General features: G+C 38.6%; 2 protein-coding genes across 2 annotated transcripts; both read right to left on the reverse strand.

The window, feature by feature from the left end:
* Positions 1-3,840: 3,840 nt before the first annotated feature.
* LOC139153943 (olfactory receptor 12D2-like) lies at positions 3,841-4,782 on the reverse strand. The gene has a single exon (XM_070728367.1). It carries the CDS (start codon positions 4,780-4,782, stop codon positions 3,841-3,843), a length of 942 nt encoding a protein of 313 aa, XP_070584468.1.
* A 5,497-nt stretch (positions 4,783-10,279) lies between these two features.
* On the reverse strand, positions 10,280-11,212 carry LOC139153944 (olfactory receptor 12D1-like). The gene has a single exon (XM_070728369.1). The coding sequence runs from the start codon at positions 11,210-11,212 to the stop codon at positions 10,280-10,282; it is 933 nt and encodes a 310-aa protein (XP_070584470.1).
* Between the last annotated feature and the right edge of the window lie 3,693 nt (positions 11,213-14,905).

Consider the following 14,905-nt stretch of genomic DNA (forward strand, 5'->3'; position numbering starts at 1 on the left):
CAGTCTACATAAAAGAAAAGATACATTTGTCAAGAATAATGAGGTACAGCAGTTAATGATTATCATAGGATACAAATTGTCAGGAAATGATCAACATTAATATAAATCATAAGAATACAAGCAGCAAGTTACAGTCATACAGTCATAAGTTGGAGGAGGTGGGTGATAGGAATTAATAATAATGCAGTCTTAGTGAATAGTTTGACAGTGATGAGTGAATTATTTATTTAATAGAGTGATGGAGCTGGGGGAAAAACTGTTCTTGTGTTTAATTTAGTTTAGTTTAGTTTAGATTAGATTTGATTTATCTATCTATGGAAACATAGAAACATAGAAGATTGACGGCAGAAAAAGACCTCATGGTCCATCTAGTCTGCCCTTATACTATTTCCTGTATTTTATCTTAGGATCGATATAGTGTATGTTTATCCCAGACATGTTTAAATTCAGTTACTGTGGATTTACCAACCACGTCTGCTGGAAGTTTGATCGGCAACCAATGCAGACTGTGGAGTGTTGGTGTAACATGGGCATACCTGGGGAAGCCCATGATTTCTCTCGCAGCTGCATTCTGAACGATCAGAAGTTTCCAAACAGTCATCAAAGGTAGCCCCATGTAGAGAGCATTATAGTAGTCAAGCCTTGAGGTAATGAGGGCATGAGTGACTGTGAGTAATGACTCCTGGTCCAGATAGGGCTGCAACTGGTGCACCAGGCGAACCTGGGTAAACGCCCCCCTCGCCACACCTGAAAGATGGTTCTCTAATGTAAGCTGTGGATCAAGGAGGATGCCCAAGTTGTGTTCTCTGAGGGGGTCAATAATCCCCCCAAGGGTAATGCATGGACAGATGGAGTTGTCCTTGGGAGGCAGAACCCACAGCCACTCTGTCTTATCCGGGTTGAGTTTGAGTCTGTTGACACCCATCTAGACCCTAACAGCCTTCAGACACCAGCACATCATTTCCACTGCTTTGTTGACTGGACATGGGGTGGAGATGTATAGCTGGGTATCATCAGCATACTGATGATACCTCACCCCATGCCCTTGGATGATCTCACCCAGCGGTTTCATGTAGATATTAAATACCCGGGGGGAGAGGACCGACCCCTAAGGCACCCCACAAGGGAGAAACCTAGAGGTCGACCTCTGACCCCCACTAACACCAACCACGACCGACCGGAGAGATAGGAAGAGAACCACTGAAGGACAGTGCCTCCCACTCCCAACCCCTCCAGCCGGCGCAGAAGGATACCATGGTCGATATCACTATCGCAAGCCACTGAGAGGTCAAAAAGCACCAGGACAGATGATAAACCCCTGTCCTGAGCCTGCCAGAGATCATCCATCAACGCGATTATGCCCAGTGATGGGCTACCAAAATTTTTACTACCATACTGTGGGCATGGCTTATGCATTTTGTTTCAACATCTTTCAGTGCAAATTGGGTGCTGTGGAGTGGAGCTCCAAATTTTGCTACCAGAACTGCATTCCTGGTCGTTCCTGTAGGAGCCCATCACTGATTATGTCATGACTCGACTTTGAGAAAGAGAAAGGAAATGATGTAAAAATAGGAGATATAAGTGAAAAAGAAAGGACATAAAGCAACTGAAACAGTAACAAGATTCAGGAGGACATAACTAAGAATTGTATTACTGCAAGCTAACTTGAGAAGGGGTTTGATATCACAAAAAAACCCATGTGGGATAAGATTGGGGCCACAGAAAACAGATTGGGGCCACAGTTGAGAGATCAGAATTGTGTGCACCAAGGGATAAAAGAATCCAATGATCTATGTGTCTCCAACTAGGGTATCACAAACTCATTTATTCATGATCAGAGTATTACACCATGAATTGCATATAGCCACATATTGGCCACATGACATGATGCTCAGGTGCACAGCCTCACTACAGTCTAAGACAGTGATGGTGAACCTATGGCATGGGTATGACTGGTGGCACGCCAAGCCATATCTTCTGGCAAACAAGCTTCACCCTAGCTCAGCTCCAACGTGCATGTGTGTTCCAGTTAGCTGATTTTTGGCTCACACAGAGGCTCTGAGAGGGCGTTTTTGGCTTACAGAGAGTCTCCAGGGGGATGGGGAAGGGCATTTTTATCCTTTCCCGGTTCCAGGGAAGCCTTTGGAGCCTGGGAAGGTAAAACACGAACCTACTGGACCCACCAGAAGTTGGGAAACAAGCTGTTTCCAGCCTCCAGCGGGCCTCCTGGGAGTAGGGGAAGCTGTTTTCACCCTCCCCAGGCATTGAATTATGGGCGTGGGTATTCACACATGTGCAATAGTGTGTGCATGCTCTTTCGGCACCTGAGGGAAAAAAGGTTCGCCATCACTGGTCTAGAAAGTAGAAAAAGTGCAGCTGAATGAGGCAGCCATTAAAAAAGATAGACTGATGTTTTCTAAGGAATTCACTTAGCATTTTTTATGCAGTCACTGTTGAATAACATATATCCAAACAAGAAAAAAAAAATACATGGGGGTGTGAAGTTGAGGTTCAGCCAGAGTGACAGTCAGAAAGTCCCCATTTCCCAATAAACAGGCTATATTATTTGTTTGTTTGTTTGTTTGTTTAATTATTTAATTGGATTTATATGTCAGATTTATTTAATTGGATTTATATAGAGGAACAGGAAATGTGGGAAGAGAACTTGTTGTAACCTGTGGTTTTTTTGTTAGTCCCAAGAGAATAAATTACTTCTGTCAACTTCTTCATCTCCACCAATAGGAAAAAAAGTGAGTGATTTGAGAGAATCTCATAGTGCTAAGTAAATGACTTAGCCTTTTTCATACATCATTTAAGCATTCAGATCTGAATCTTATATTTAAATTTAGTCCATTCAAATATTTCATGCATTCATTCAATGGATTATAATTAGATTTTAATTTTTAAAACATATAAATCAGTAGTGGTTTGTAAATTCAATTCGACTGCTGTAATGCTCTCTACATGGGGCTACCTTTAAAGAGTGTTCAGAAACTGCAGATCATGCAGAATGCAACTGCTACATAGACTTTTTTGTTTTTCCGCCAGAGAGATTTTTTTTGGGGGGGGGGATTATATTTTTCTTATTGAGATGGGTAAGTTGTTTTTCTTGCTCATGGTAGTTATTAGTGGTACATATAGTCTGATGATTCTTTTGACTTCAAGCAAGAATATGTTGCAGAGGTCATTGGCAGTGTTACAGCCAGAGAAGAGAGTTTGCCAGTCAAGTGTTGAGAGATTGGCGTCTATGAGTTCATAGTTGGCTTTTTTAAAGTTGTACTTGCGTGTCACATTACTAAGGTGATTTTTGGAGTGCTGTAGGTTGAGACTGAAGTTAATCATGCTGTGGTTGCTGTTGGAAAATTGTTCTTTTATTTTTAGTCCATAAATTGCGCTTTTGCTGTTGCAGAATATGAGGCCAGGCAGTCTTGTACTGTTGGTTACTAGTTGATCGAGTCCCAGATTGGTAACAGAATTGTATAGGGTTGTATGGATGGGTTTCATTGTGCATTCATTTAGGGTCCAATTAATGGAGGGTAGGTTGAGGTCACCAAGGAAGATAAGGGGATATGGGCAGGAGGCTGCCGACATTAGTAGTGAGGTTACTCTGTTCGCAATGGGTGATGTTGTAGACTTGGGCTCTGTAACAAAGTAGGAAGCAAAGTCTGGAATTTAGGGATAGATCACAGACAATGGTTTTGGGGAAGGTAAGATCATGTGCAACTTGGATGTTTTTTTAGGTTTGGTGACTTTTTGTAGAATATAGTTACTCTACCTCCTCTGCGGCATTCACTGTTGGACCGGAAGACAAGGTAGTTTCTTGTTGCGAAGTACATGCATTTAATCCCTTTCAAAATGAACATTTTTGTTTACAATTTTTCTTATAGCAAATTTGACTTCTTGATTCCTCAGTGTGTAGATAAGAGGATTTAAAACTGGTGTGATTACACTATATAGTACAGAAATGATCATATCATTTTCTGAAGAATCACTAGCAGAAGCAACCATATAGTTGGAAAGTACTGGGATATAGAAGATGGCCACCACACTCAGATGGGATGCACAAGTGGAGAAAGCTTTCCAACGGTTATGCCATGACTGGACCTTGAAGAAGAGGAAGGAGATGATGTAAAAATAGGAGAGAAGTGTGAAAAAGAAGGGGCTCAGAGCAATAAAACCAGTGACAAATTTCAGTAGTATGAGGTTGAGCATTGTGCTACTACAAGCTAATTTAAGAAGTGGCTTGATGTCACAGAAAAAATGTGCAATAAGATTAGGGCCACAGAACCATAGCTGAGAGGTCACCACTGTGTGCATCAAGGCATGAAAGAAACCAGCAGTCCATGTGGCCCCAGCTAGAGTAATACAAGCCCATTTACTCATGATGATACTATAACGCAGAGGATGACAAATAGCTACATATCGATCATATGCCATTACACCCAGCAGCACAGCCTCAGTACTACCCAAAAAGTGGAAGAAGTGTAGCTGCATGAGGCAGCCAGTGAAGGATATGGACTGATGTTTTCTAAGGAAGCCACTTAACATTTGGGGCACGGTCACTGTAGAGTAGCATATATCCAAGCCTGAGAGGTTTCCCAGAAAAAAATACATGGGAGTGTGAAGCCGAGCCTCAGCAAGAGTGATTGCCAGGATGGCCCCATTTCCTAATAAACAGAATACATAGAACAGCAGGAAGAGCGTGAAGAGAACCAGTTGTAGTCTATGGTCTTTTGTTAGACCCAGAAAAATGAATTCAGACACTTCTGTCCAATTTTTCATCTCTGAAAACACACAGAAAAAAAAGTAAGCAGTCAGTTAGCTGGTCTTTAAGGAAACAAAGATTTATTTTATTTATTTGTTTGTTTGTTTTGTCAAGTACATATTGGAAGTATACAAAAATATAATGATACTGGTAAGAGAGAAACATTAGGACAGTGGATGGAAGCCACACTGGTGTACTTATGCATGCCAATGCACAAGTAGGAAATTGGATAGCCGTGCTCTGGGTGTTTCTTTATTTTTGTTTGTTTTTGTTTTGTTTTCTGCATTCACTCATGAATAATTTACACTCAATCTTTAAAAACAATTGATGTTTCATTGTATTAGCTATGTCAAGGAATGCACAAGTAAAATAACACACAAGCACATAATAGATTCAAACAAAATTTAAACTGCTCCAAACTAGACTGCAGAAAATACAACTTCAGCAATACAGTGATCAACCACCTAGAATTCATTATCTGAGTCAGTTGTTTCTTTCCCAAACCCCAAAATCTTCAACTTTAGATTGTCTACAGTTGACCTCTCCCCTTTTCTAAAAGGTCTGTAAGAGGCATGCATAAGTGCACCATTGGGTTTTTAGAATTGTCAGAAGCAAGAGAAACAATAAGTGGAACCTAAACAAGAATAAACTAGTTTATCATATTTAATATTTAGCATTTTTTGTTTATCTCAATCTTATAAATTATGGTTTATCAAAATTATAAACTGCTGGCAAGACACTGGCCCAACTACATATGAATTTTTTTAAAAAGAGCCGATATTTAGAGAAAGACATTTTTTTGCTTCATTGTTTATTTTATTTGTTTTTCAAACTTGCAGTTCTGATTTGCTAAGGTTACATGTGAATCTGTTTTTATTGTCTGTGACATACAAAAGCATTTTTAAAGTGGATTTTTGATAAATAATGAAATGTAGTAAAAGAAAATAATGATTTTGTTATTGAGCTGCAGTGGCACAGTGGATTGAATGCAGTACTGTAGGCTACTTCTGCTGCCTGCTGGCTACCTGCAATTTAGCAATTTGAATCTCATTAGACTCAAGATTGACTCAGTCTTCCAGTCTTCTGAGGGCAGTGAAATGAGGACCCAGATTGTTAGGGGCAATATGCTGACTCTATAAAACTCTTAGAGAGGGCTATAAAGCACTGTGAAGTAATATAAAAGTTTAAGTGCTGTTACTATTGCTATTGTTGTAGTCTATTTTAAGGATCAGAATGTTCAGCTTGAATGGGATACTGTATTGAGATGTAAATACCAATGACTATATCACAGACTTATTAGTTGTGTATTGCCTGATGAATAGCAGTGTCTGCATTAGTAACCTTTAAAATTCAGAAGTTTTGGTAACTTTTTTTTTACAACTGTTCTTTGTAACTTATATGTCAGATCTGGTAGTAAAAAAGGTGACACTCAATTTCTCAAATTTCAAAAGATACTGTGTATGAATTATTAGATGAAATTCAAAAAATGGTAATATACATATGCCATCTTTCCTTCAGGTAAGGCAAATGTTATCTTTTTTAGAGGTACTAGTGTGTGTACTGTGTACTGCTCTGGCCCAGCTGCTGACCCAAAGAACAAAGCACACCTTGGTTTACTAATTAAGGGGTACTAATGAGCTTTCTTAATAGTTGTTCAAAATACAGTTTAAACCAGTCTTTTCTGAACAACGGCTGTTAATTCAACTTCATTCATCAACCATCACATCAGCCTCCTCATTATCAGAATCAGCTACCAGGTGCACAGGCCGCTGACAGGCACAATAAGTACAGGATGAAAACAGGAAGGCATATGATTCTATGCACATGAAGAACATGTACAATTTTAAAATGTTATTTTCATGTCCTACCTGGATAGATTATGGTCTACTGTATGCATCCGTTCCCAGATCTGCAGTTAAGCAGGCTCAAAATGTTTTCCTTCACTTATATACCACCAGAATATGCCACAGCCATTCTTTATAAAACATTTATAACAACACTAAATTAGCAGGGCCACATTTTTAGAAGTTATTTTATGTTGAAAATAATTCAGGAGATGTGAATCTTGGGACATGTTCATGCTATCATGACAATTAAACCTCAGGAGAGGCAATGATGATAATAGTTGAAATATGGGAATTACAAGAAAATTGTGATGAATGTAAGCAAATTGTTGTCTTCCCTAGGGCAATAATTGTTGTTTGTGATATGATTAATGATGGTAACTGTGATTTATGATCTGTGACTTATTACTTGTCACAGAAAAGGTATGCAATAAGATTAGGGCCACAGACCATAGCTGACAGGTCACCACTGTATGCATCAAGGCACAAAAAATCCAATGGTCCATGATGCTCCAGCTAGAGTAATACAAACCAATTTGCTCATGATGATAGTGTAACACAAAGGATGTCAAATAACTACATATTGATCATAAGCCATGACACTCAGCACTATTGCCGAGGAAGTGGAAGAAGCACAGCTGAGTAAGGCAACTGGTCAAGGAGATTGACTGATGCCTTCTAGAGAAACCATTTAAATAGAGATGAATTATCACATGACTTTTAAAGGAAAAAGTATTCATATATTTATTAATTTATACTATGCATGCCCCGTCTTTCCCTAGAGACACAAAACAATGCTAATGATTTTGCAGCTCCTACCTGGATATTTTATGGTCTTCTGTATATAGCTATTCCCAGATCTGCAGTTAAGCAGGATCAAAATGTTCCTCTGCTCATATACCAAAAGAATATGCCAGAGTCATTTTCCAAATATCTTTTTAATAGCACTTATGTAGCAGAATCCCCCCCCCAAGTTATTTCACGTGAGGAAGTTATTCAGGAGATATGAGTGTTGAGTTATAATATCCCATATCTCTTATGAGTGACATATGTATGCTATAATGATTTTGAAAATGTAGCTGATTAAATCTCATTGGAGATAATTAAACTACAGTATTCTGATACAGTATAGGAAATGGATCTGAATGGAAGTAAATTGCAGTAACCTACAGGATATATATTGTTGAAATATGGCTACCCTCTGCTTGCAATCTAATATCTGTTTGGATATAAGGAAATGATAAGGAAAAATGAGGAGATGAAATATATACATATATTTATTTCAAAGATACTAATCTCTTGCAGTTTTTAGTCCATAAAAACTAGCAATGTTTGTGGACAAAATGTTAGTTTTTAATATATCACAGAACTATTGTCAAACCTTTAAAACATTAAATAATCTATATGTCAGGTGAATATTTGAGTCATATGTTGATTGACTGATCGATTGATTTTTCCTCTGCCTTTCTTAGTTTAATACATTCCTCAAAGTGGAAAATTTACTAATTATTCCTTCTTGCTTCTTTCCCCACAACGATCCTGAGAGGCAGACTTATTTGTTTGTTTGTTTGCTTACTTGCTTGCTTGTATTTATATGCCGCCCCTCTCCAAGGACTTGTGGCGGCTTACAGCATATAAGAAAACAATGCAACATCATAATCCAATTAATTTCAAAAAGTTAATCTAAAATCCTTGTAGTATTAAAATCAATCATTGCCATTCACACAACAAACATACATTTCATTCATATGGCCAGGGGGCTACTGTCTAATGGCCCCAAGCCTGGTGGCATAAGTGAGTCCTGAGATTCTTGTGGAAGGCGAGGAGGTTGGGGGCAGTACGGGGAAGCTGATTTCAGAGGGTCAGGGCCCCCACAGAGAAGGCTCTTCTGCTAGGCTCCACCAAGCGACATTGTCTAATTGACGGGACCTTGAGAAGGCCAACTCTGTGGGATCTAACTGGTCACTGGGACTTATGCGGCAGGAAGCAATCCTACAAGTAATCTTGTCTGATGCCATGTAGGGTTTTATAGGTCATAACCAACACTTTGAATTGTGTCCGGAAACCAATTGGCAACCTGTGCAGTCTGCAGAGTGCGGGGGGAAACATGGACAAACCTGGGGAGGCCCATTGGGTGAGTGAGTGAGTGAATGAGTGAGTGAGTGAGTGAGTGAGTGAGTCAGTCAGTCAGTCAGTCAGTCAGTCAGTCAGTCAGTCAGTCAGTCAATAGATGAGGGAAATAAAAGGGTTGTGTTCTTGGAAATATATGGAAAAGAGTGAGGGGTATGGAGGAGATAAAAGGACAACCTTGAATATAAACACAACAGAGTTTTATTACTTTATTGGAATTGTTATGTGTATTTGTATGAAGTTTCAAAATTGATGTGGCAATATCAAGAGAAAACAAAGAATTGGAGAGCATCACAAAATATCATGACCAGGAAAGTTAAAAAAATAATGCATAAACCAACCAAGATAGTCTCTGTGGTTATCAGAACTTTGTATGCCATACCAAAATAATCTGGACACATGTGAAACCTGAGCATTTGCATAATTCAATCACTTCTAAGAAAAGGCCAATCTCTTGAATCCAAGACATTATTTTTTTGTTTATTGTCTGTCTCATATCCAATAATTCTATTCCACACTAATCCCATCTAGATTATTAGGAAGTATTTGTTACATATGAAAGCCAACCCCAGAGAAAGAACTGATAGCTATAATTACATCTTTTTCAATAAATAAAATTTCTTTTTTTAAAAATTCTCCTGTGTTGAACACATTTTATGTATATTTGATTTTCTATGTCTCAGTCCCTAAATTCAAGCAAATAGAATCAAAGCATATTAGATTTCACAATAATATTCTACAATTTAAGATATCTGTTTTCTTGAATTACCAACAAAATACCTTTACTATTAAATAGGAATTCTGAAGAAATATATTATGTTTAACAGTATTTGTTTATTATTGTATATTAAATGTTAATGCTGCCCATCTCTCCTATAAAGCCATTCTGGGTGCCTTGTAGAGTATAAAAAAAAACAAATAGGAAAACAATAAAAAACATTAAAACTATGCAAATTAAAAATATAAAGAAAAATCTGGAGTTAGAGATGGTTAGCGTGAGGATTATCCAGTGAAACAGCTTGCCTTCAGAAGTTGTAGATTCTTCATCATTGGAGATTTTTCAGCCACTTGTCTGAAATGATTTGCTTGAGCAGGAGGTTGGGCAAGAAGTCCTCCAAGGTCCATTCCAACTCTATTGTGAATTTAAATTGAATATGAGTTGTAAATCTAGTTATACATTGGGTCTTGCACCAATTTCTTGCCTGGTTTTTTTCCACTTAAGCCTATTGTTCCTCATCTAAACCTTCAGATCTTTCACACACTGAGAAAGGGAAAACACATCATTATTATTGTCACCAGGGATGAAGATATAAAGCTGTGTGTTATCATTCCATAGTCATCATATTATGTTATGGTTGTTATGGTTGCTATGTCATGGTTGTTAAAAATGTGCAGTGACAATATTGACATGGACGTATCACTCCTTATTAACGCTGATTCTAATTGTCTCTGTAGAAAGGAGCCACAAAGCAATTAAACTGCTCTGAAGATGCTCATCACCATTTCTTATATTCTCAAAAACTAGAAATATTCACATCCTTTAAAATAAGGTATTTTGACTTAGAATTTTCTTTATAGAAGATTTGACTTCTTGATTCCTCAAACAGTAAATCAGAGGGTTTAACACTGGTGTAAGTATGGTGTATAACAAAGAGATGATAAGGTCTTTCTCAGAAGATCCACTGGCAGAAGCAAGCATGTAGTTAGACAGTACTGGGATGTAGAAGATTGCAACAACTGTCAAGTGAGACGCACAGGTAGAGAAGGCTTTCCAACGATTCTGCCATGACTGGACTTTGAGAAAGAGGAAGGAGATTATGTAAAAATAGGACAGAAGAGTGAAAAAGAGCAAACAGAGAGCAAATGAACCAGTGGCAAAATTCAGCAAAATAAAATTGAGTGCTGTACTACTGCAGGCTAATTGAAGGAGTGGTTTGATATCACAAAAAAAGTGTGGGACTAATTTAGGTCCACAGAAACATAATTTTGAGGTCACCATTGTTTGCATCAAGGCATAGGAGAAGCCAACTACCCACATGGCCCCAATCAGTGTAAGACAAGTTGATTTATTCATTAGGAGAGTATAATGCAATGGATTACAGATAGCCACATAACGATCACATGCCATGATGCCCAGAAGTATACCCTCGCTAGAGCCCAGGAAGTGGAAGAAGTGCAGCTGAGTGAGGCAGCCTGTAAAGGAGATTGACTGATGCTTTCTAAGGAAGCCACTTAGGATTGTTGGCACAGTCACTGTAGAGTAGCATATATCTAAGCAAGAAAGGTTCCCCAGAAAAAAATACATCGGAGTGTGGAGCCGAGGCTCAGCTAGGGCAACTCCCAGGATGGTACCATTTCCTAATAAACAAGCTACATAGAGAAGTACGAAAAGTGTGAAAAGGAGCTGTTGCAGCCTATGATCCTTTGTTAGACCTAGGAGAATAAATTCAGACACCTCTGTCCAGTTCTTCATGTCTATAAACAGGAAAATAATAGTGGTTTGAGAAAGCATGACAGTGCTAGATATAGCATTGTAAAACAGTGTTCTAAGTTCTAAATAGTATTTGACACACTTTATTAAAATTCACTGTCCTCAAAAAGTTTACATTTTCATACGTTTGATTTATTTTGTTTTGGGGTTAGATTCTTGTTTGTTTACTTTACAGTACAGACAAACAAACAAACAAGAATTTAACGCCAAACAAAATATATCTAATATTTATTAGAAATTGGAGGAAGTGACCTGCTTGAATTTGACTTTTTGTCTTTTCTTTTCTTTTCTTTTCTTATGAGTGAAGAGTACAGATCTTAGAAGATTTCATTTTATTCAGATTTTTTTATCACCAAAATTAAGATTGTGAAATTGAGACCATGAAAGATTCAAATTCATTCTGTACAAAAGTTTATGCTTCATACATTTACTCTTAGATTTGGTGTGTGTGTGTGTTTGTGTGTGTGTGTCTGTCTGTATCTGTGTCTGTGTCTGTTTAATGCAATAGAATTGTACTATAGATTTTGTGTGTCTCTATTATAAATTAACTAACAAAATTGAATGGAGTGACCTATTTGCTTTCTATTTTTTGTCACTTATTTATTTGTTTGTTTGTTTATTTATTTATTAGATTTGTATGCCGCCCCTCTCCGTAGACTCTTGTGAGTGCAACAGAGAGAAGATGAGGACTTCATTTTATTAAGATATTAAGACTGTAAAATAAAAGGAAGCTCAGGCAAAGGGAGAGTGAAGAAAGACAGTGATTGTATTTGAAGATAAAAAAGGAAAAAGAAAGCAATGGTGTTTTAAAAGAAAAAAAGAATTTAATTCATGACAAAAATAAATAAAAATGTATTTCAAGTGGATTTACAACAAATGGTAAAATTCAGTAATAATTATTTTTATAGTCAATTTCAAGGATTATTACCTTACGGGATGCTGATATGCAAGGATTATATCTTATTATTTACATTTTTTTAAAATACAGGAGTTAAATTCATTTAGATAGATATAATAACTTCAACTATTTCTGCCATCTTTCTTCTAATCTGTTAGCAATTGTGGTTCAGGTAGAAAAAAGGATAACTCTCTGTTTCTTGGTAACAGCTATTGCATATTATGCATCAAGGTATATTCTTCCAACCATTTTCAGTAGATATTATACTATGAATGAATTATCAGATAAAATTTAAAGGAAATAATATTTATCTATTAATTTACAATATTCATGCCCCTTCTTTCACTTGGGACATATGGCAACATACATGATTCTTAGCAGTTCCAAACAGTCTACATACTGGTCATACTCAAGGCAACTACAATTATATGAACCTGAAGAATAGGTAGAATTTTCAACTCTTACCGGGAAAAGTCATGATCTTTTGAATGTAGCCATTCCCATATTTGCAGATAAGTATGATCAAAATGTTTTCCTCTGATCATATACCAAAAAAATATGCCAGACTCATTGTCTACAATATCTTTTAACAACACTAATTTAGCATAGCTTTTTGAGTCTTGGGACATATATATATATATATAGATAGATAGATAGTCCATAATGGTTTTGAAAATATAGCTGATTAAAACTCAGGGGAGAAAATTATAATTAAAGTACATCAAAATGAGAAAAAAAGGAAGTACCAAGGATCTGAATAGAAGCAAATTGTTGCATTCTCCAGGATAGGCATGGGTGAAGAAAGATAAGATAAAAGTTTGAGAAATAATTGAAAGGGCATAGCTAAATAGCACAAGTTATTTACAAATTTTATTTCTGGGATACTAGCCTCTAATAGAATATATTCCATAAAAATGTAATTGAAAAAAGTTAGCCTTTAATATATCATAGAATATTTGCCAGATTTCTATGGATGTATGCAGGGGTGAGCTACTGCCCAGACTGGGGGGAATGCAGTGGCATAGCAAAAATGGAGCTCCACCCCAAAGCACCCAATTTGCACTGAAAGATGCTGAAAGAAAATGCATACACCATACCCACAGTGTGGTAGTAAAAATTTTGGTAGCCCTTCACTGGTTGCATGTGTGTATGTATGTATGTATGTATGTATGTATGTATGTATGTATGTATGTGTATATATACAGTGATCCCTCGCCACTTCGCAATTCAACTTCCCCAGCTTCAGTGCATTGTGAGTTGCTGAAGGAACCGGAAGTTAGTACGGGTGGCAGCTGCTGCTGCTGCTGCTGCTGCTGCCACCGCTGCTACTATGGCCGTCCTACAACACTGGGGTGAGGAAGGGGAAGTGAGCCAATGGGAAAATCTTTCTCCCCCCCGCCACTACCCAGGCTTTTCCCCTGAGCACTTACAGTGGTCACCTCTTGCACCCAGAATACCTGCAGCCGCTCTCCTCCATGCCAATGTGAACTCCAGGGGGAGGAGATGAAAGAAAGAAAGAAAGAAAGATGCATCGAGCTTTTCAGTGCCTTCCCCAATTTTGAACTTTGTTCTGCAGTTTAATTCTGCTGTGTCTTTCTTTCGTTGTCGTCCCCCCCATCCCTGCCATCAACGAGCTGGCCAGCCAAATCAGTCTGGCTTGAAGGCAGCAGGGAGCACAGATCCCTGAACTAAGGGGGGGAGGAAGGAGAGCCAGATTGGACTCTGCAAGCGCTGTAGCCCAGGGAAGCAGCTAGGCAAGGAGTTGGAAGTGTGCGTGGCCGAGAGGCAAAAAAAAGAGGCCCAGCTAGGCAGGCAAAAGGAGGCTCGGACCTGACACTGACCTCAATGGAGCTGACAAGTATGGAGGAGAGCGGCTACAGGTATTCCGGGTGCAGGAGGTGACCACTGTGGGAAGTGAGGGACAATGTGGGGGGTATTAAAAGTGGAAATCCTACTTCATGGATTTTCATTTATACATACATACATACATACATACATACATACATACATACACACACACACACACACACATATATAACATGTGATATATATATATATGCGCACATACATACATACATACACATACATACAAGATACACAATCATACACACACGTGCACAAGCACACACACACACACACACATACTCCCATACTGTTTTTATACATAACTCAAGGCAGTGAATGTTCCTATTTTCTCCAGGACAACATATCTGTAAGGCCCTGGCAGGGCTTTTTCCTGGCGTGTGTATACGGCGATGAGGGGGCTCCGTTTGCCCCATCATCGATCCTGCTTACGTTCTGGGGTCAGGGATGACCTGCACGTATGGCGGGTCTTTTTAGCCCACTTTAGCGGTCGGTCCTTTTGGAGGCACGAGCTTCTATTGGAAGCTGAGTTGCACTTGTGTTCGGACGCCGCAGGGACCTGCGGGTTCGGAGTTATCTTGGGTGACCAGTGGTGCTATTCTATGTGGCCTCCGGAATGGGGGCCCTCTCCAGTGGTCAAGGATTTGACATTTTTGGAGCTCTTCCAACTGATAGTAGCTTTGGAACTTTGGGAAGAGCAATTTAGGGACAAAACTGTGCACTTCTGGTGTGACAACCTGGCAGTAGTCCACATTGTGAACACCCTGTTTTCTAAGAATGACAGGGTTATGCGGCTCGTCCGCCATTTTGTGCACAGGTCTTTGTCTCTAAATGCATTGTTTCTGGCCTGGCATGTCCCCGGGCTTGATAATGGGATCGCTGATGCCTTGTCCCGTGGTCAGTTGTCCAGGTTT

Source organism: Erythrolamprus reginae, chromosome Z (genome assembly GCF_031021105.1).
Source record: "Erythrolamprus reginae isolate rEryReg1 chromosome Z, rEryReg1.hap1, whole genome shotgun sequence".
Taxonomy (NCBI): Eukaryota; Metazoa; Chordata; class Lepidosauria; order Squamata; family Dipsadidae; genus Erythrolamprus; species Erythrolamprus reginae.

Excerpts from the sequence above, each read along its gene's own strand:
- LOC139153943 (XM_070728367.1), bottom strand. The coding sequence starts at position 4,782 with ATGAAAAATTGGACAGAAGTGTCTGAATTCATTTTTCTGGGTCTAACA.
- LOC139153944 (XM_070728369.1), bottom strand. The coding sequence starts at position 11,212 with ATGAAGAACTGGACAGAGGTGTCTGAATTTATTCTCCTAGGTCTAACA.